Source organism: Hydra vulgaris, chromosome 02, assembly GCF_038396675.1.
Source record: "Hydra vulgaris chromosome 02, alternate assembly HydraT2T_AEP".
In the NCBI taxonomy this organism is placed as follows: domain Eukaryota; kingdom Metazoa; phylum Cnidaria; class Hydrozoa; order Anthoathecata; family Hydridae; genus Hydra; species Hydra vulgaris.
Window position 1 is genome coordinate 60,666,353 of NC_088921.1, and position 21,428 is coordinate 60,687,780.

A 21,428-nucleotide genomic window follows, 5' to 3' on the forward strand; every position below is an offset into this window, starting at 1 on the left:
ATTCTTCAAGTTTATGTGTCTTTGAAATAAGCCTTTGTATACTAACTGCAATACTCTGTAAATCAATAGATGGATTAATTGCTTTTGTATAAATATCTTTCACTTCAATAGCTAACATTTTTACTGTTTTCAACATTAATTTAGGTTCAATGTCATCAGTCTTGAGGCTCCAGCACACTACGCATTGCAAAGCTCCAGCACACTTTGCGTTGCGAAGCTCCAGCACACTATGCATTGCAAAGCAGAAATAGAATTTGTTTAGGTCAGTTATGCCAACAGTTAGATCGGCATTGCCGAAAACTGACCCAAATTCCGAGGGCTGCAGGACAAAATTTAAACTCTTGAGCTCTAACTGCAGATCTCCTGCTTTGTAAGCAAGAGCTCTGACATTGCACCATGATTTTTTTAAACGATAAAAAGATAAACCACATATTAAACACCTTTTAAATATAGAATGTTTTGACTAAATAAACAAACAAGCAGTTTTCAAAAATATTTATAAAAAAAAAATTGATGTAAAAATAAGCTCACTCCTATTAAGGAGACCCAAAAACTGGGTACTAATTGGGTAAAAACTGGGGTGAAGTACAAACTTCATAATTTCAGCAACTATAGATTATTACATACGTACCACATTTAATTGCTCTTCAACTTTTTCATCTCCATTTATTGCACATGCTCCTTTCCCATTCCTAAAATCAACGCATCATTACATGAAACATTTAAAATATTTAATATATTTAAAAAATAAAATGAATAATTTTAGCATGCAATTCTCTACAAACCAGTTATCATGTTTAATCTTGCATAAGATACTTATCATGTTTAATCTTGCATAAGATACTCACACAGACAGCTCTAATGTAAAAAGTTACTTATGTTATGGTAAAATTGTTTTAAGGTTAGGGATCGGGACAAACAAATCTCAAATATCTCTAAACAATAACTCAAATATCTCTACACATTACAGTAACATGCAATACAAATTACTTTTTTAGAAAATCATTTTACTTATGCTAAACCTTTTCTAAGAAACATGATGGCTCTTTAATATTTATCTGATGTTTTCAAAATCATGCAATATATCTTTTAACACCAGTTAAAAAGATTTTCAAAATTTTTTTTCTTAAAACCAATAAAATACTAAATTTACAGGAAGATTTTATAAACCTTTCTGTATATCAGAACTAACAAGATTCTCCATTTCCTATAGCAGTCTGATGCTCTGAAACTATTTTATAAGTCTGAGTTGTTAACTTGAAGCCAATGCAGCACAAAAATTCAAGTTTGCTATAACTGAAATTATTGTTTCTACTGTTAATAAAGATTCATTACTTGATTTTTATTCTTGTTGTGGAAACCAAATATATACAACATTAAATAACTACTTGACATAAAATGAAAAAAACTATGTTTCTGTAACAAAATAATTTGCATTAAAAAAAAAAAACTGTATTATGCAAATTTTGTTGAGTGATGTATGTATATTGACATAATTTTATAAACCTGAATCAATCCTTAGAGATGGTATATATAAAAAATTACTTTATTAGAAAAAAAAAATTTCATTTAAAAAAATATAACATATCGATAAAACACTTAAAAAGATATATATATTTTAAATCAAAATAATAAACTATTTAATATAAGAAAAATATTTTGATATTTTATCTAATATACAAAATTATTAAAAACAATTTTGTTATAATTATATTAATGCTAGTCTTTATTGTAGAAATTGTCTTTATTACACACTGTGTCATATTTCAACCCTCAGGTTGTACTTTATCCAACTTAAAAAAAAATATATGCCATCATATAGATATTTATTAGAAAATTAAAAATTAAACAATTTAAAAATCTAAGGGTACATTTTTAAACTGGTAGGGGGGGTTAACCATTTATGCTAAAAATCAAATGTCAATTCTGTCATAAAAAGATCAAATGTTAATTCTGAATAATTATTATTTAGATTGATTGGATTTCCAAGAAGCGCAAGTCTGATTTATTACAATTGAAATTGATGAGAGCTTTTCTACCTCTCCAGAAAACATATTAAAGATCTGCTCTAAATGTCTGTCAATAATAGATAATATATACAGAAGATTTTTGAATATTACATAATATTGGTATAGTCAAATTATCATCAACAACATATATTTAGGTCATGGCTTAGAGCCCGTATGCTGCAAATCAACTGCTGTAAAAAATCTTACATCATTGGCATTAGAACAAGGTATGCACAGTGCAGATCAAGTGGCTTCTTCAATAATCAAGGAAATAATGAACATAGAACAAGTAAATTCAAGTGATTTATTTTATTTAGCCACCTGCGGAAAACCTCTGATAATAAGAATTGGTCATCCTGAGAACAAAGGAGACAGAGATCAAATCCAACAAATCTCTTTGAAACATTCAAGCAACTTCGAATAAATCTTGATCTTTCAAACAAAGGAAATAGAAAATTGATTTTTACTCTCAACAAGGCCACAAGAAAGAGAGTTATTCAGTCAGAAGTGACAAAGTTACTGTCAGATCTTGAATTAACTGTAAAAAATTATTACAGTGTTCAGTTCATGAAATTTGAAGTTGGGGATAAAAAGGTTGATAGAAACCTGGTTTTTGTTAAAGATTCTTCCAACTTTGTTATGAGCATTATAAGTGAGAGTGCGTTAAATCCTTTAAATACCATTGTACAAATTTCAATTGATAGAGGTGGAGGTTCATTGAAAACAATTGTTAACATCTTTGATGCAAATGAAATTGAAGTCAACAGTAATAATATAAAAAACAGATGTAAACGTCAGGGATCATACGAATGTATGGGGTCTGGTGTGCAACTTATGCACTTTATTGCTATTGCTGAAGATATTCCTGAAACATTTCAGAATTTAAAAGAAATTTTAGATATTATCCAACTAGATAGCCTGGATTTTCATATTGCATAGTATTTAAACTTGGCTAACATGATTATGGACTTATCTGGCCATGGTGGCATCCATGCATGTTTATATTGTAAAAATGAAAAGACTATAAGTGTAGGAATTCTAAGAACATTTGGAAGCTTTGATCTTCATCTTTCAGAGTTTCAGCAGGAGAAAAAAAAGAAACAGCACAGCTGTATAAAAATGTTATACGAAAAAGGCTTATTCATCTTGATGAAGATCCTGAAGTTAGACTGATAAACAAAATTTCTCCATCATCATTACATATATTTATGGGTTTAATTAATGTTCTCAGCAACCTAGTTTATACTCTCTGGCCAAACTTTAATCAGTGGCTGTCTGGAAAATACATTCTCAGACATGGCTATCATGGAGGAGGGTTTGGTGGAGTGAACTGTAACAAGATATTGAACAACCTTCAAGAGGTGGCATTCCTAAATGATTATCGACAGCTAATACCTATTATTATATGTTTCAAAGATTTAAAGTGTGTTGTGGATAACTGCTTTTGTGATATCCTTAGTCCCAATCTCAATCATTCTATTGCTAGATTAAAAGACTCATTTAATCGCCTAATAGAATTTTCAAAACACTATAATTACACCTTACCCATAACATGGAAGGTCCGCATCATGTAAGCCCAAATTGCTCTTTTTTGTGAAGAAAATCAATGTAGTCTAGTCAGATTTGCAGAACAAACTGGAAAAGCAATTCACTCCAAGTTTAAACCAACTTGGGCAAGATACAAAAGAAACGTAAGTCACAAAGACCATGGAGAGCTTGCATAAGGCAGTTTCAGACTTCTCATCAAGAACAATACCAATTAACTTTATAAATGCCATGTAGTAACTCAATTAAATAAAGATCTGTCAGAGTATTTAGCTTTATAGAATTTTCTATAAATTTAAATTATAGAAACTGAAAAATATCAAAATATATGTTGATTCTAGTTTTACAAATTTGGAGATGATAAAATACATTATGAAAATTTTATAAACTTGTTGCAAAATTTTATAACAATGGAAATTTTGCTAAAATTTGCTTTTTCAAAAGATAGAACGATTTGAAAAAATCCCTTAAGAGTAAAGTTAGCTTTTGTTTTTTGGCAATCGAGAGTTAACTGCTTTTGATAATAAATGAACAGAAGTAAAAAATTTCAGTCTTAATAACTATTGCGCAGATTTAATTTTTGAATGAATGAACTTTTGATCTTTAGATTGCTATTTTAGTTTGCGTGAGGAAAACGAAAAAACGTAAACTGTTTCAGAAAGTTGTGTTTCTTTTCCATATTCTTTTTGACTTTTAAAATAATAAAAATAACAATTACAATAATTTAATAAAAGTTTATTAAGTTCTGTTTAAAAAATCCATAGTAAGTGTAACTTATTTATTAAACGTAATTTTTTAAATTATACTTAATGATTAAAAAACATAACATTTTTAAAATTATGTTTACCATAATTATCTCTTCTTTAATTATCTTTAATTTAAAAGGCGCCTTAAAATCACTTTAAAAACGATTAACCATCAGTAAAAGTTAAATGTTTATACCAAAATTTTAAAATTAAAATAAAATACATTTATTAAATGCTTATGTTTTTTATTCAAACAGTTATTCCAATACAAGACGTAAAACTATTTTGTTAATTTTACAAATATTACGCGATTTAATAAAAATCGTTTAAAGTATTTAAACATTTAATTACTAATTATTTAAAACATTAACTACTAAAATTAAATTTACTAAAATATAATATAAAAACATCAACTCCCCCTGGCCTTACCAGAAAAAAAGCGGCATCCCCAAATAAACTCTGGGTTCTTCACTGCATTGAAAGCTTAAAATTTAAGCTATGCAATTAACATGTTTATTTTTACAAAATGTTTTCTAAAATTTTAAATCAACAAAACCTTTAATTTTTTGGACATTTGAAATTATTTTTAACTTGATTAAAAATAATATGAAATTCTTGTTAAAATGAAAACAACTTGTTAAACTTCATTATTTTCTTGTGATAATTATGTTTTCAATGTTATTCTATTTAAAAAACTATTATTTTTTCAAGTAGTCAAAAGTGTTAAAAACGAAATAAATTTTTTTTTTTAATTTTTCTTTTTTGATTTTCCCCCAATTTTAACAATTTGCAAAAGAATACACAATTAATTCGCATTTTCAAGCATTTCTGACCACTGTAAGACATGGAGACATTATAGAATATAAAAAATCAAGAAATTGAAAATTAAATACTCACTTTTCTAACATTCCATATAAACTTTCATGCAACTCTTCAAGTCTTAAACCAATCTTGTAAAGCTAGAAAATATATTAAAAACTTTTTCTTTGGCATATAATAAAAAAGTTTTTATTTGTTAAAAACTTTTTTAAACTGAGTTTTCATGAGTTATAAATATTTTTATAATTTATAATTTTATAAATTTTTTTCACGTAGAAGCTAATGTGTTGTTGTTTGATTGTAATGGTAATAAGTATTGGTTAATAACCAATGATAATCATGGTAACAAAACAACATAACCAACGATAACCATTTGTTATCATTGTTATCGGATTAAAATGAGTAAATAAATATTAAAACAAAAAAAAGTTTGGGAAATTTTTTTAAAAGACCATGTGAAATCTATAAAAAAAACCCACATTTATATCATTAAACAGAACATAGATAGGTATTTACCCATCACTTTATTCAATTAGCATATTTGTTATGTTGAAAATGTTGCTAAGAAGGTCTTAATTCAAACTCAATTTTCTTTCTCAGAAAGAAAATTGAGTTTGAATTAAGACCTTCTTTTTTAATTTTAATTTCAATTTTAGGGTTTAGGCCAAAATTAGCAAACTGTGAGCTGACAATGCTTAATTCGGATGATCCTATGAATTTTTTGACTAGTAATCAACAGAGGCTGATGAGATGAGAGGTTGGGACAGGTCTGCCTGACTATCAATAAGTCTTTATAATATTTTTATTTAAAATTATTATTTTAAATTTAGAATTAATATACATTATTTCACATAAATATTTCATATTATTTCACATAAATATTGTTAAGTATGTTCTTATAACTTCCTTATTCAAATATCATAAATTCAGATTATGTATACATAAAATTATACATGGATATATATATGGATATATATATATATATATATATATATATATATATATATATATATATATATATATATATATATATATATATATGGATATATATATATATATATATATTATATATATATATATATATATATATATATATATATATATATATATATATATATATATATATATATATATATGGATATATATATATATATATATATATATTTAAAATGGATATATATATATATATATATATATATATATATATATTAAATTTGTTGTAAAAAAACTAAAATTGCTCAGAACCAAGACAACTGAAACTTTTCTAGTATACTTTACCCCTGTAATCCATACCCCTGTGTTTATTTTTTCTTAATCGAATTTAAATTTTATATTTATAAACATATCGTAAAACAATAATATGACTTTTAAAGGATTTGTTACTGCTCTTTACAGCAAAAGAGATTTATGCCTAAAAAATTGAAGATAAAAAATGCAAATGCAAAAAATTAACTTGTTTTCTTCAAAAATGCATATCAAACAATATAATTCTGAAATCGTTTAAAACAAAAAGGCCATTACATTCCAAAAATGTGGAAAATATAATAAATATAGAAAAAAAATTATTAGTTCATGCTTGAAACAAAGCAAAAGAAAGATTATATTTAAGTAAGAAGTTAATTGATGAATTAAATCTATATCTTCAATCTCAAACAAGATCGAATGATTATGAGGTAATAATATAACAAACAAATCTAAGAATTACCATTATTATTAGTTTAAAAAAACTGAAATAAAGGAAAAATACTATAAATTGTAAAATGACATCAAGTATAAAATCGATTCTTTCTAATCGAATTTTAAAACCAACTAAACTAAATTTAACAAATTATAATCTAGATAATCAAGACAATCTAGATAATCTAGATAATCAAGATAATCTAGATAATCGAGATAATCGAGATAATCGAGATTAAATGGAAAGATAGCAAAACTACTGAACTACTTAATTTTGGTCAAAAATTTACATACATTACAAAAATTTACAAATTTAACATACATTACAAAAGAATATCCCTTATATAGACATAATCACTAATTTTGAAGCCGATTCTTCAAAATTAGTTAACAAAAATAATTAAACAAAACAACAACGTTTTTCTTTTTAAAACTTAAACTATTTTAGATATAAGACCAATTTTCTTGAAATTTTTATTATATTTTATTATAATTCCAATTCCAATTCAATTCCAAAATGACAAACCGAACATTTTATTTAATTTCTAAATGAGATTATTAAAACAAAAATGAAAAAATGAACATTTAAATTAAATTCTAAATAAAATAAAAAATAAATAAAAAAGGAAAATCAAACATTTTATTTAAAGTCTCCATTATAGCAAAATATAGAATGAAATTCAAAAAAAAATAATTAAAATAAAATGCTGCAACTGTTTTTTTGTTTTACAAGGTTTATGAGCAGCCAATATGCCACTAATTTTAGCCTAATTAGTGTATTATTTTCGCACATCATGTCCTTATATACACCATAGGAATTTTCTGGTGGTTTAAAAACTAATAATAAAATGTACCAAAGAAAAGTTTTGATTGTCAAGCTTCATTATCAAGATTCTCTTTATATTTTTTGAATAACCTTAATGTATAAACAGTCTAAGAAATTAGGCTAAAGCAGGTGCAATTAATATTAAAGCAAATCTACTACAGCAAAAAAGAAAATTTTATTTATATTATTATTCTTTATCTGAAATTATGCAAAATATGACAATTATGCAAAATATGACAATTATGCAAAATATGACAAATAGCAATTTTAAATTTGGCATTTGCAGGTTGGTAGCTATACATTCTGATCACTTGATTTTTTAAAATACAGAGTATTAATAGAGACACTTTTTCAGACAAAAAAAGAAAAAAATTCATGACATTTTACACAACAAAACAAACATCTATCTTACCTCAAACTCTAAATTATTTAATTCATCTATATTTTCAACCAAACTAATAAAAAAAAAAAAAAAAAAGTCTTTAATAAAATAAGGCACAAACAGAAGACCTGACGAGGTAAAAAATGTAGGTCTTTTGTCATTTTTCAATATTTCTCCATATTTTTATTTTATATTATATTTTAGCATGTGTTTAATTAAAATTAAATAAGCACACAGAGTGTCAGCTTAGAACCAAGAGGCTGTTTGTCTACATTTATATTATATGTATATAGATATATTTATATAGATATATTTATATACATTTGCTTTATACACAAGAAGTTCTGAGTTTGATTCCCACCACATCACTGGTAGTACCTTGTTCAACTTTTTTCTCAGTGCAACGAAAAAGTTAAACATGGTACTACCAGTGATGTGGTAGGAATCAAAAGTAAAAGTATAACAGATATAATTATATATATGTTTTATATATCCATATATATATATACATATGTATGTATATATATATACATATATATATATATATATATATATATATATATATATATATATATATATATATATATATATATATATATATATATATATATATATATATATATATATATATATATATATATATATACAGTGGTGTACACTGGAGTTTTAGATGTTTGAGTTTTGACACTTACAGGCATTGTGCAAACTCCAAACTTTGGTATGCTTATGGTTATATCAAAAAAAAGAATGTTTTGCAAAGAATTGGGGTGATTGGAGCTTGGGAACAAAAAAACTCTAATTTTTGGGCCCACCGAGCCCTTAATGTGGGAGCAACAAGTTTATAAAGTATTTTCTTTACTATTTTTGTCTAAATTTATATTCATCAAGAAATTTCAAATTTTATGCAATAATCTCTTATTTTTCAAAAACTATGACCATATAAAGTTTTAACTCCCCCTTAATTTGAGGGGGCTGTAAACATTGCAGGGTCATAAAAACTGAACACTAAGAGACTATTGCATGAAACTTGAAATTTGTTGATGAATATGAATTTAGACAAAAATAGTAAAGAAAATACTTTATAAACTTGTTGCTCCCACATTAAGGGCTGGGTGGGCCCAAAAATTAGAGTTTTTTTGTTCCCAAGCTCCAATCACCCCAATTCTTTGCAAAACATTATTTTTTGATATAACCATAAACATACAAAAGTTTGGAGTTTGCACAATGCCTGTAAGTGTCAAAACTCAAACATCTAAAAATCCAATGTACACCACTGATATATATATATATATATATATATATATATATATATATATATATATATATATATATATAAATATATATATATATATATAAATATATATATATATATATATATACATATATACATATATACATATATATATATATATATATATATATATATATATATATATATATATATATATATATATATATATATATTAGGCCTCGAAAATAAGAATATTGCGATTGCTTTCCTGACCATCGTGATTAGTTTTTCATTTCAAAAAAACAAATCGCGAAAATTTTCATCAAAAAATTTTCGCGATTTGTTTTTTTCTTCTTCTAAATAGCTTTTCTTTTAGATTTTTAATTTTTAAATTTTATTGTGATTTTGTAATTTTAAATTTTAATTTATTTAAAGTTTTTGTTTTTTAGTAAATTTTAATCCATAAAGTAACATCACGCTAAATTTAACTTTTAAATAAAAGTAACAGATATTTTTGCTTTCTTTTGTTCCTCTCTTGCGCAGAGACTTTTGTTCATTGTAAAGCGCTTTTTTATTTTAATTACTTAAACTTAATTGCTTAATTCTATTTTAAAGCTAAAATTTAATGTGATGTAATATCAATAAACTTCACACTAAATTTATCTAAAAAGTTAATCATATTAACAAATAAGTTAAGTTACTAAATTCAACCAATAAATATAGTTAATATGCCCAAACATTCCTAAACTGAGTTTTGTTCATGTTTCTATTGTTACTTAAAATGCTTTTAACCAGAAATTATTTTAACAAGAAATTTTGGATAGAATATGAAAAATGCAATACCATTTTTTAAATATTTTTATAATATTTAAAGCAACACCAAGGTATACATTTTCTAAAAATACCCAACTTTAATTTTAAGATTTTATTTAAAATAAAATCAATTTGAACAACAGAATTTTACTATTCTAAAATTCTCATGTTCACATAATCTTGAATTTAAAACTGGAAATTTTAAAAAATTTGTGAAGAGTTTGAAACAATTCAAAAAAAGAATTTTAGCCTAAAAATTTTGAACATTTTTAATGTTCTTATACAATTATTGTAAACTAAATTTAATGAAAACTGTTGCGATGTTTGTAATAACAGATTTTTTAAAAAAAGAAAATATACAAACAGAAATAAAAATGAAAGATTCAATAAAAGTATCAAAAATGTTCAAATTCAGAAAAAGTAATATCAAAATACTTTCAGATTTAAAAAAAAAAAAAAAGAATTAAAAAAAGAGATTTTCGAATCTTAACAAATTTATAATAAATGTAAGAGAAAAAAGGATGAAAAGTTAATTTCTTAAGCTAAAATCTCAAGGGCTTTATTCCAACGATAAACGAAAGAAAAAAAGTTAATTGATTGAAAAGTGAATTTCTTAAGCCGAATTTTCAAGGGCTTCATTCGAATATTGCTCATTCATTATAAGCTCTTTTTATGGCTATCTTTTTTATGCTGTTCAAATGAGAAATGCAATTCAAACAGCTTTTTAGTGATTAAAAAACACTTCATTAATATATTTACTTATTCTAAATTTGATCAAAAAATGGATTCAAATAAGTATCATAGGAGTAAACTATCCACAGTAAAGAAGTGGGAGAGACATTTTAATTGCAAGTTGGATTATGATTTAAATAGGCTTGATGTAATTAGATTACAAAGCAGCCTATGTAAAAAATTTGAAAAGCGTATAAATCAAACAAAGTTGTTTTCTATGACCTGGATCAAACCAGGTACAATATCAATAAAAAAAGACTCCCTGGCATCACATATAAACAGTGCAAATCATAAAGAGGTAATTTGAATTCATAGACAAACAACATTAAGTTTGGCATCAATTTCTGGGCATGCTATTAATAATAATCTAATTGGGTGCAGTTTGCGTAAAATGGCCACAACAGACACTGAATCCTTACGGAAAAAGTTAATATTGCATATAACTTGGTAAAACAAAAGCCCCTTTACAGATTATCCTCATTTGATTGCATTAAGGAAAAAAAATGGGGTCCATAATTTAGGAAATTCTTATGGTACCGACCGTGCAGCTTCAACATTTACAGACTACATTGGCACCATAACTTGTAAAAAATTAATTGAATGCTTAAAAAGTTGTAGATTTTACTGCACTCTCAGTGACAGAAGCACAGATTCAGGTGTATGTGAACAGGAATTAGTTTATATTCTTTATTTTAATCTTTTGCAAGAGTTGGCATTTACTGGTGTTTATAAACATCTATTAGGTGTAAACCTTGATGGAGCAAACGTTAATCTGGGAATTTATGCTGGTTTAGGTGCATAAAGGAAGGTTCACCTTGGCTGGAAGTCATACACTGCTTTAACCATTGACTTGAACTAGCATTAAAAGACGCATTCAAGAGATTAAATTCCTTTAAAACTATTATTACAACTCTATTATTTGTATCAAAATTCATCAAAGCGTTGCCATGAACTACAAGGATTAGTCGAAGCCTGGGGTAATAGCGTTCCAAAACCAACAAAAGCTTGCGGAACTCAATGGATTGATCACAAGTACAGAGCAATGAAAATTGCTTTATAAAATTATGGTGTGTTTATAACACATATTGAATCATTAGCTACAACAGACTCCCAAGTATCAAAAAGAGCAGAGTTAAAAGGATTTTTAAAGAGGTGGAAAAATGCGACAGTCTCTATTCATAAGTCAATATATCTCAATGTTTTATCTCCCCTGAGGCGTTTGAGTTTAAGTTTTCAAAGCAATATTCACGATCCAGTAAAAGAGTTAAAGAATTAAAAGTTTGAAATTAAATTAAACCGGTAAAAGAGTTCAAGAATTTACATGGACAAAGTCGTAACATTCTTGATATATTTGAACTATTTTTAATTTGTCCATTTACAAATGCGAAGGAAGAAGGAATGTTTTCCTGTATGAATAGAGTAAAAAATGACTGGAGAAGCTGTCTAGCGTGAGATCATTTGGAATCTCTACTTCAGATAAGTGAATTCAGATTGACAAATTTGAACCATATGCTGCTATGGACAAATGGTATAATGATAAAGTAAGACGTTTGTTCGCAAATTGTCATCCATATCCGGAAAAAAGAAAAAAGGTTTCTGGAAATTCTAACATAGATGCAGCAACAGTAAAAATTTCAGATTTAGAAGGTAGTGTAAGCGAGGAAGATATTTTATTTAAGTTGCTAACATTTATAACAGTTAAATATTTTTTAAATTTAGTAAAAGCATAATTATTTTTTGCTTCTTAGAAACAGTTAAAAAGTAGAAACATTCCATACCAAACATTAAACGAGTGAACAGAATACTATATTATAAATAACTTATATTAAAATAATTTAATTTTTAAAACTGTTTTTTCAAAAAAAATCTGAAATATAAATATTTATTTAGATAATTTATATAAGATAGATTTATATAAGACTCTATACTTATAAAAAAATAATTTGTCGTGTTAAAGCCAATTATTTTTTTTTGCTTTATTTATAGCAAAAAAAATTTAATGAAAACATCAACTTAAAAACCAATCAAATGAAAAAATTAATTATCAATAAGCAATTATGCTAAATATCTAATAAATTTACTCTTTTCGTTTTTTTTTATTTGATTTACTCATTTGGTCTATTGATTGTGCAGGTTCTTGGGAAAATATGAAGTTAAACGTTTTATGACAATAATTTAAGTATCATGTTACAACAATCAAACAAAATTAATTAAAAACTTTTAGCAATATCAATATTATTTTACAATATTACTTTTAAAGTAATACCGTTTTTAGTATTATTTAAATAATCTCTAAAAGTAATAAATAAGCTTCTTGCGCATTACACTATAACAACTCTATTATAAACACCTGCAAAAGGAGAATATTATGAGAAGGGCACGAAAAATTGTTTTTTTTTAATAAATGTTGATGTTTGTTTCTTTATTTATTGACAAACATCTAATTTAAGAAGTATGACAAACAACAGGGAAGACAATGCGGGGGATGGGGAATGGGGGAGGCACATGCCCCTCCCCCCCCCTCTTTTTTTTCTAAATTTATTTTTTTTAACCAAAGTTCTAGATATATAGGACCTTTTTTTAGAAATAGATGGTTGTGCACCTCCACTTCGAAATTCGTGTTGTCGGCCATTAATAAGCCAGTTAAGGGAGTTAGATTTTCAAATAACTTTTATTCTAGTTAATAAGATATATAATAATTAGATATATCAAAGTTGCTTATTGAATTTTATCAATTTTTTATTAATTCAAAACAATTTTTCACACATTTGCAAAGTGCGTGCAAATTAATGATAACTAATATGCAATAACCTTATGACTGTAAGCTGTTATTCATTAATACAAAATGGTGAATTTTTCTCAATTTAGTTTGTTAAATCTATTTACTTATAAAAAAAAACGGAAAAACTTGAAGAAATTTAAATAAAAGCGAACTAAAAATAAAATAAAAGCTGTTTTGACATTTCTTTTTTAAAACATTTTAAAATAATAATATAATATTAAGTATTTAATAAGTTATTATATTAAGTTATTATTAAATACCTAATATGATATTATTATATTTATAATATTAAGTATTTAATAAAAAATATATCATATTATTGGTGTTGTTAAACGCACAGTAAAAAATGAAAACTATAATGAACATAATAGTTCTATATATTCTATTAAACTATGTATATATTTCTGCAAACTTACAAAATTTTTCAAAACTTTAAAAAGGGCAAGTAAACATTACTTTAATTTAAAGATAATAAGAAAATTAAAAAAAAGTTTCAGCATGGTTTCTTTTAAAATAATTGCAAATGTATTCATTTTTAACTAAAATTTCCCATTCTTTTGTAAACGCATGTAAAAACCATGCTAAAACATAACTACTTTCTTCAGTTGCATACTTAATTGTTAAACTTAAAAGCAATGCCATTGAAGAAAGTATTACCACGGTTTCTCTTAATGTTGTTGAAAATGCGTTTTAAATTTTAAAACTTATTGTTTTTTATTAATAATTATGTTTTTTTACAATAAATAAGAAACTATCAATCACATAATTATTTGGAAAAAAAAATTGCTGAAATTATGCGCTCGTTTATAAAAATTTTAAGCGAACGCCAACATTTGCTTAAGTAAAAGTAAGGAAGCGTGATGTTCGTTTTTCTGTCTTTCCTTTAACAAATGTTCGCACATTCATCAATTTATTGTGCCCTGATAAGATATTATTAACATGTAATATTTTATTAGAAAATACTAATTACGAAATAAAGTACAAAAGATACGATTTGTACTAGCTTAACTCCCCTTACCGTTCAGTAGGAAATCATTGGGGAGGGGAGAATAAAAATCGTTGGGGATGTATTTGGAATAAAAATTCCAAAAAAAATTTTCGTGATTAGATTTTTTAGCGTTAATTCCAGCCCTATATATATATATATATATATATATATATATATATATATATATATATATATATATATATATATATATATATATATATATATATATATATATATATATATATATATATATATATATTTATATATATATATATATATATATATATATATATATATATGTATATATGTAAAATAAATATAAAATATGTATATATATATATATGTAAAATATATATATATATATATATATATATATATGTAAAATATATTTATATGTAAAATATATATATACATATATGTAAAATATATATATATGTAAAATATATATATATATATGTAAAATATATATATCAGCCTTAAAAATTAAGAAACATGAGGTTGGCAAAAATTTCTAACCTTAAACTGTTTGGCAATTTTCTGCAATTTTGATCAAATCATTTTTTGTAACAAATCATGTGGTTTTGATTACTACATATGATAAGTTACTTTAAAACAATAAGGACTAAGGGTGGGAGTAAAGGTTAGTTTTAGTCAAACTTACATACCTATTGAAAATATTAATTTATATATATATACATACAAATATTTTCAATAGGTATTTATTACAATTACGGACAAACAAATGCCAGAATTCAAAAATCAAACGAAAAATAAATGCAAAACGAATGAATTCTCAATAAAACAATCAGATGTTCAAGAAAAGCTTGAAAACATGGTCAAATTGAAATCCAAAGGTTACAACAAAGTGCTTTTGCTGTGCTACTCTCACTTATATTCCAAAACTCTTTTGCTGAAAGTCAAATAACTGAATTATGTAGAAAGTTAAATGTCACACCAATTTTTTAAAAAGGAGCAAACAAAAAAAACTAACTATAGGCGGTATCTCTCACATCTGTCCCTTGCAAAGTATATCCTAATATAGAATTGCATCAAAAATAACTTAATCACCAAAGATCAGCACGAGTTTCTTCTGAAGCAAAACTGTGCCACTAATTTATTAAATGCAAGAGACATACCAACAAACACAATTCCCTTAGGTTATGTCTTCAACATCATCTATACTGACTTTGCTAAGGAGTTTGACAAAGAACCTCACCAACTGCTTCTACATAAGCTTAAAGCATACAACATATGTAGAACTCTACTCATGTCGATAGCTAACTGGCTAGCAAATAGACAATAGAGGATAACAATCAGTAATCATAAATCAGATCGGAAGAAAGTCACAAGTGGTGTTCCACAGGGTTCAGTGCTTAGACCTCTATTAATTATACTTTATTTAAACAATCAGCCAAACAATATAGCACATCGAATTAAGATATGTGCTGATAAAAGAAAGATTTTAGATGTAATAAAGAGAAAGGGAGATGCTGTAATGTTACAAAATGACATAGACCAAGTAGTAGTGATCTGGGAATAATTGTTTCTCATGATTTAAAAGTAAAATATCAAGTAGAAGCAGCAGCAGCAAGAGCCAATTGCATGTTAAGCACTTTCAAAAAACCATGGAAAAGCCGGGCCTTTTCCATGCTGAACCTCTTGAACACTGTATATATCTGACAGCAACTTGAGTTTACCGTTCAAACCTCGTCTCCAGATCTACAAGAGATATATGTATGCTAGAGTGTATTCAACAAAGAACGACAAAAAAAATCACAGAAATCAAGCGTAAGTCATATGATGGGGAGCTCCTTATAATCTTGGACTCACAACTCTTGAGAAAAAATTAATCAAGGTGATTTGATTCAGCAATTTAAAATCATTCGTGGTATTAAAAAAATGGAATTTGCTGTACCATAGGTGTACGCACCATTAACATTAAATTACTACCAACGACGGTACAATAGATGATTGACTAATAAAATAGTAAAAAATTGCAAAGAGAGGAACCATTTCTTCACTAATTTAATAGTAAATGCATGGAATGCACATTAATGGCAAAAAAAACAAATAATAAACACAGCGCATGTCTTTAGGCTGTCAGCATAGCAGTGCCTGGTGTCGCACTACTTCATTAGAATTTTATATTTAATTTTTTATTGTATTAAATATTTAATATAAATTTCTAATTTCTGAATAAACAGATACAAATTCATATATAAAAATTTTAAATAAAGTTATAAAACTTTATAACTTTTTTTAGATTAAACTTTAAATAAATTAATTGCTAAATCAACAGCTAATTAAATAAGGATTTTTGTTTCAGAATTGACATTTTTTAAATTCATCTATAGGTCTTAAATTTTATTTAATATTCTTTTAGTGTTTGAAAGTTGTTACTATGTGAAATTTACAATTCCTTCTTTTTTATTTTATGGAGGTAGGAAGGGATGGAACTCAACTTTGTCTTGAAGCCTTTAAAGTCTAGTGTTGGTTTACCCTTAGAGGGATTTGTGATTGACACAAATCCCTTCCAGGGTAAACCAACACTAAAAAAGACAGAACTCAATATTAAAAGCCAATGTAGGAGGAATAGAATGAAACTTACTGATCGAAAAACAAGTTTTTGAAGAAAAAAATTAAATAACTGTTTTAATTGATATATATATATATATATATATATATATATATATATATATATATATATATATATATATACACATATATATATATATATATATATATATATATATATATATATATATATATATATATATATATATATTTTCACATTTAGACATTGTGAAAACTACAAATTTGATTATGTTCTTGCTTATGTCAAATAAAAATGTTTTGCAAAAAATTATGACAATTGGAGACTTAAATCAAAAATACCCCCAGAAAGTTTGCAGCCCAACCCCAAATGTCAGGGTGATGAGTTTATACAAAATATTCTAAATTAATATCTTCAAGCTTTCAATTTTTTATGTTTTATTTGCTATGTAGAGATTAGAAAATACCAAAGCTTCAAATTTTTAAATAATTAAGTTTCGAAGTAATTAAGCTTGAATTAAATAAATTTGAAATTTTAATTTTTGCTAAATTCTTTGTAGTGAAAAACTTTTAAATTAAAATAAAAACATATATTAATTTTATGCTTTTATTTTTTATTCATTTTATCATTTTTATTTTTTATTCATTTTATCATTCATTAAGACTTTTATTTTTTTAATTTAGTTTTATATATTTTTTTTAGTTTTTATTTCTCTTTCCAGTTTATAATTTGTTTATTTTTAATTTTAGTTTAAGTTTACATTTAACATTTATTCAGCGTGTTTTTTAAATGCGCTAACTGAATACAAGCAAATACCCATGGCCTATTTGTTAAAACAAAATATTATATGAGTAATCATGTGAGGCGTGTAACTGCAGGTGTCTCCTGAAAAGGCTTGTATCTAATATTTAATTTAAATTCATCAACAGCTTTTTAATTATACTATTAAAGGTGAAATTTAAAACCTGTTGATGAATTTTACTATTAAAGATAAATATTTACTAATTATTACTATGTAATTTATTATAATTACTATTATTTATTATAATTACTATTATTTATTTTACATATAATTACTATTATTTATTATAATTACTATTATTTATTATAATTACTATTATTTATTATAATTACTACTAATAATTACTAATAATGAAAATTTACTATTAAAGATAAAATTTAAAACCTGTTGATGAATTTAAATTAAGTATAAGATATAATATAAATATATATAAGATATAAGAATAAGAGACGCTTGCTGCTGCATGCCTTATATGATAATATAAGGCGTGCTCATATAATAATTTGTTTATAATAATTTGTTATTTATATAATATATATTTATATATACTTATTTATATATACTTATATATTATATATATATATATATATATATATATATATATATATATATATATATATATATATATATATATATATATATATATATATATATATATAATTTAGAGCCCCTATAGTATTAATTATAAAATATATTGAATGACGCGATATTCAATTCAGAATAAAATAACACTATTATTTTATATAACCATGTTATATTTATTATACAGTGTTCTCATACTTTTTTTTTACTGATAACAGTTTTTCTTATTAAGCACTAGTTAACTTTTATAAGTAAACCAGTATTTAATAAGAAACTGTTATTTTTAGCAAAATTAATTTTTTCTAAATTAGTTTTCAGATTCAAGCTATGTAAAATATAAAAATAAAAAGTTTGAAGTAATCTTAAAATAAATCTTGTAACTTTTTTTTGGCATATTTTTATGTAAACAAATGTAAAAATAATTTTTTTTTTAAATAAATAACACGAGATTAAGGTTTTAAGAATGTTCTTGCAAATAAAGTTTGTTTATCTAAAAATAATACATAAAATTTTTTTTTTTTTTGTTGTTTATATACATTACTATTCTTTTATAAAAATAAAATAAAATCTTAAATTTTATATTTATTTTAATGCTCCTTTTTTCCTAAAAAAAAATAAATAATATAAAATAAATAAATAATAGTTAAACCTTGTCTTACTTTTTCTTTTATTTGGACCTGTTTTAATTGCATATAGACATTAAAAACATTATTATGTAGATAAACAAACTGATGTTTTACAAGTGTCTAATATTAAGACAAAAATACCTTTGAAAAGATTATATACAATTAGATAAACTTACAAATTGCTTGACTCTTCTTTTTTGTTAAAAAACTGCAGTTCATTCAACATGATAGTGTAATCTTTTTTGACAATCTCAAATACTTCTAGTAATTCAAAATCATTGTCAAAAAGACTTTGAAGAATACCATTATGAATACATTGAACATTTTCTTCTAAGTTTTTTACACGCCTTACTAACAATTGAAAAGTTTCTAAAAAATCTGCATCTTTACAAGTTATAGAAGATCTTGGGAGTGAATATGTTCGAAGCAAACACTTATTTTCTTTTTGTGGTAGTTGCAGTACAGATTTGGATAGGTTTGAATCCTTTATAACATTAGTGTTATTGTTTATTTTTATACGATAAGTATCAATTGTATTTTCTGCCTCGGCATGTTTTCTAAGCAAATTATCATATTTATTTTGTAATGCTGAGTAACACTGCCCTATTTCTTTTTGTTTTTTAACTTCTCGTACTAAACATTCTTTGATTTTTTCAATATTATCAGGAATGGAATGAGAAAACCAACTACCAGCATTGCTTATACTTGAATTTTTACTTGATCCTGACAAAAACATTAGATGTCTAATCTAAAATATTTATCAGAAATAGTTTAATGCTTTGTTTGACTTGATAATATTTGATTTTAAAAATTAAAGAAATTTTATAAATTTTTTAATTGCTTTCACTCACTTTTTAGAGAGCTTCACAGTATTAATTTTATTCTCACATATTATTATATTATTACATCATATATTTTTTGAACGAATTTTATGTAAAATTTTAAGTTCAGACAAATAAATAAATAATTACTATTTACTTTTTGTATCCGTTTTTAAACTTATTATTTTTATCCGCTTTATCTTTTTTATTCAAAACTCTGCAAAAAAATCAGAGCGTGATTTCCCCATAGTTACCACGTGCTTTTAGCACTATGGCGATAATTTTTTATTTCATTATTTTTGTTACCACATAAAATGCTTCAAAATGTTATTAATTTTTATCAATTGAACAAAAAAAAATTAAGTTATACGATATATTATAAATAGAGTTATAAATATATTATAAAGAGTTTCTTACGGAGTCATTAACCAAAAAGTCTACTTTTAGCACGAAATCTTGTTTATATATCACTTAATTAAATCTTATTTATCGCTTTCAAGAAATCCTAAATGCAAAAGCAGGTGGAAAAAATATCATGTTGTTTTTCACGATCTTTTTCCTTTATCAAGTGGATATTCAAAATTTTTCAATGGACGTTGTTAATGTATTTTTGTTAACGTTCTTTTAAAAACATATTGTTCTTACGTTTTCATCATGTTTTAAAATATGGTTAATTACACCATATGACCGCATCCGTCAACTGCATCCACTCGTACGTCAAAAGCAAACAAGAAATATACGATCTCATCCGTCAACTTGAAACAACTAATAGTCAAACTACAACAGATTCTAAAGTAATCTGCAACACTCTAAACGAGTATTTCCAATCAGTTTTCGAAATTGAGCCGCTAGAGTATATACCAACATTCAACCCTCGTTCCACTTGCATAAACCAACCGACTACACTCGCATCATACGAATCCGTCAAAGAAAAACTTTTGGACCTGAACAAAACCAAATCAATGGGCTTCAACGACATTCACCCACGTGTCCTGAAATACTGTGCTGCAGGCTTTGCTATCCCACTAAGCATTATATTCTCTGAATCGTTTAAAGCTGGCAAAGTACCGTCTCGATGGAAAAAAGCCGAAATTACTACTATCTTCAAAAAAGGCTGCAAACTATCGAACCCCTCAAACTATCAACCTATCTTACGCATTTCTGTCCCTTGCAAAGTAATGGAAAGCTTTTTACACAAACATATTACTGACCACTTAAATAAAAATAAACTCATTAGCTCTGTTCAAAATGGGTTTCGAAAGGGAAAAGGTTGCGTCACAAACCTACTTGAAACTTGCGTCATCCTGGCTGAAGCTACCCGCAAAGGTTACCCAACCGATATCATATTCACAGACTTTGCTAAAGCATTCGAAAAAGTTCCGCACCGTCGTCTGCTGCATAAGCTGAAATCTTACGGAGCGTCCGACAACTTGCACGATTGGATCAAGAGCTGGCTAACCGACCATCTACAATGCATAACCATTGGTAACAAT

General features: G+C 25.3%; 1 protein-coding gene across 2 annotated transcripts in view; it reads right to left on the reverse strand.

Annotated features, from left to right (window-relative positions):
* The window catches only part of LOC105848339 (uncharacterized), a 30,939-nt gene extending 10,754 nt beyond the window's left edge, over nucleotides 1-20,185 (reverse strand). Inside the window, exons 1-5 of one of the 2 annotated variants that reach the window (XM_065791591.1) lie at nucleotides 20,093-20,185; nucleotides 19,291-19,862; nucleotides 8,035-8,077; nucleotides 5,198-5,259; nucleotides 632-692 (exon numbers count right to left, since the gene is read on the reverse strand). In XM_065791591.1, coding sequence (XP_065647663.1) covers nucleotides 632-692; nucleotides 5,198-5,259; nucleotides 8,035-8,077; nucleotides 19,291-19,850 — 726 coding nt within the window. In that variant the 5' untranslated portion in view covers nucleotides 19,851-19,862; nucleotides 20,093-20,185. Of the gene's footprint in view, nucleotides 1-631; nucleotides 693-5,197; nucleotides 5,260-8,034; nucleotides 8,078-19,290; nucleotides 19,863-19,965 lie in introns of both variants that reach the window. The other variant, XM_065791590.1, reaches the window with a different exon arrangement.
* Nucleotides 20,186-21,428: the final 1,243 nt, after the last annotated feature.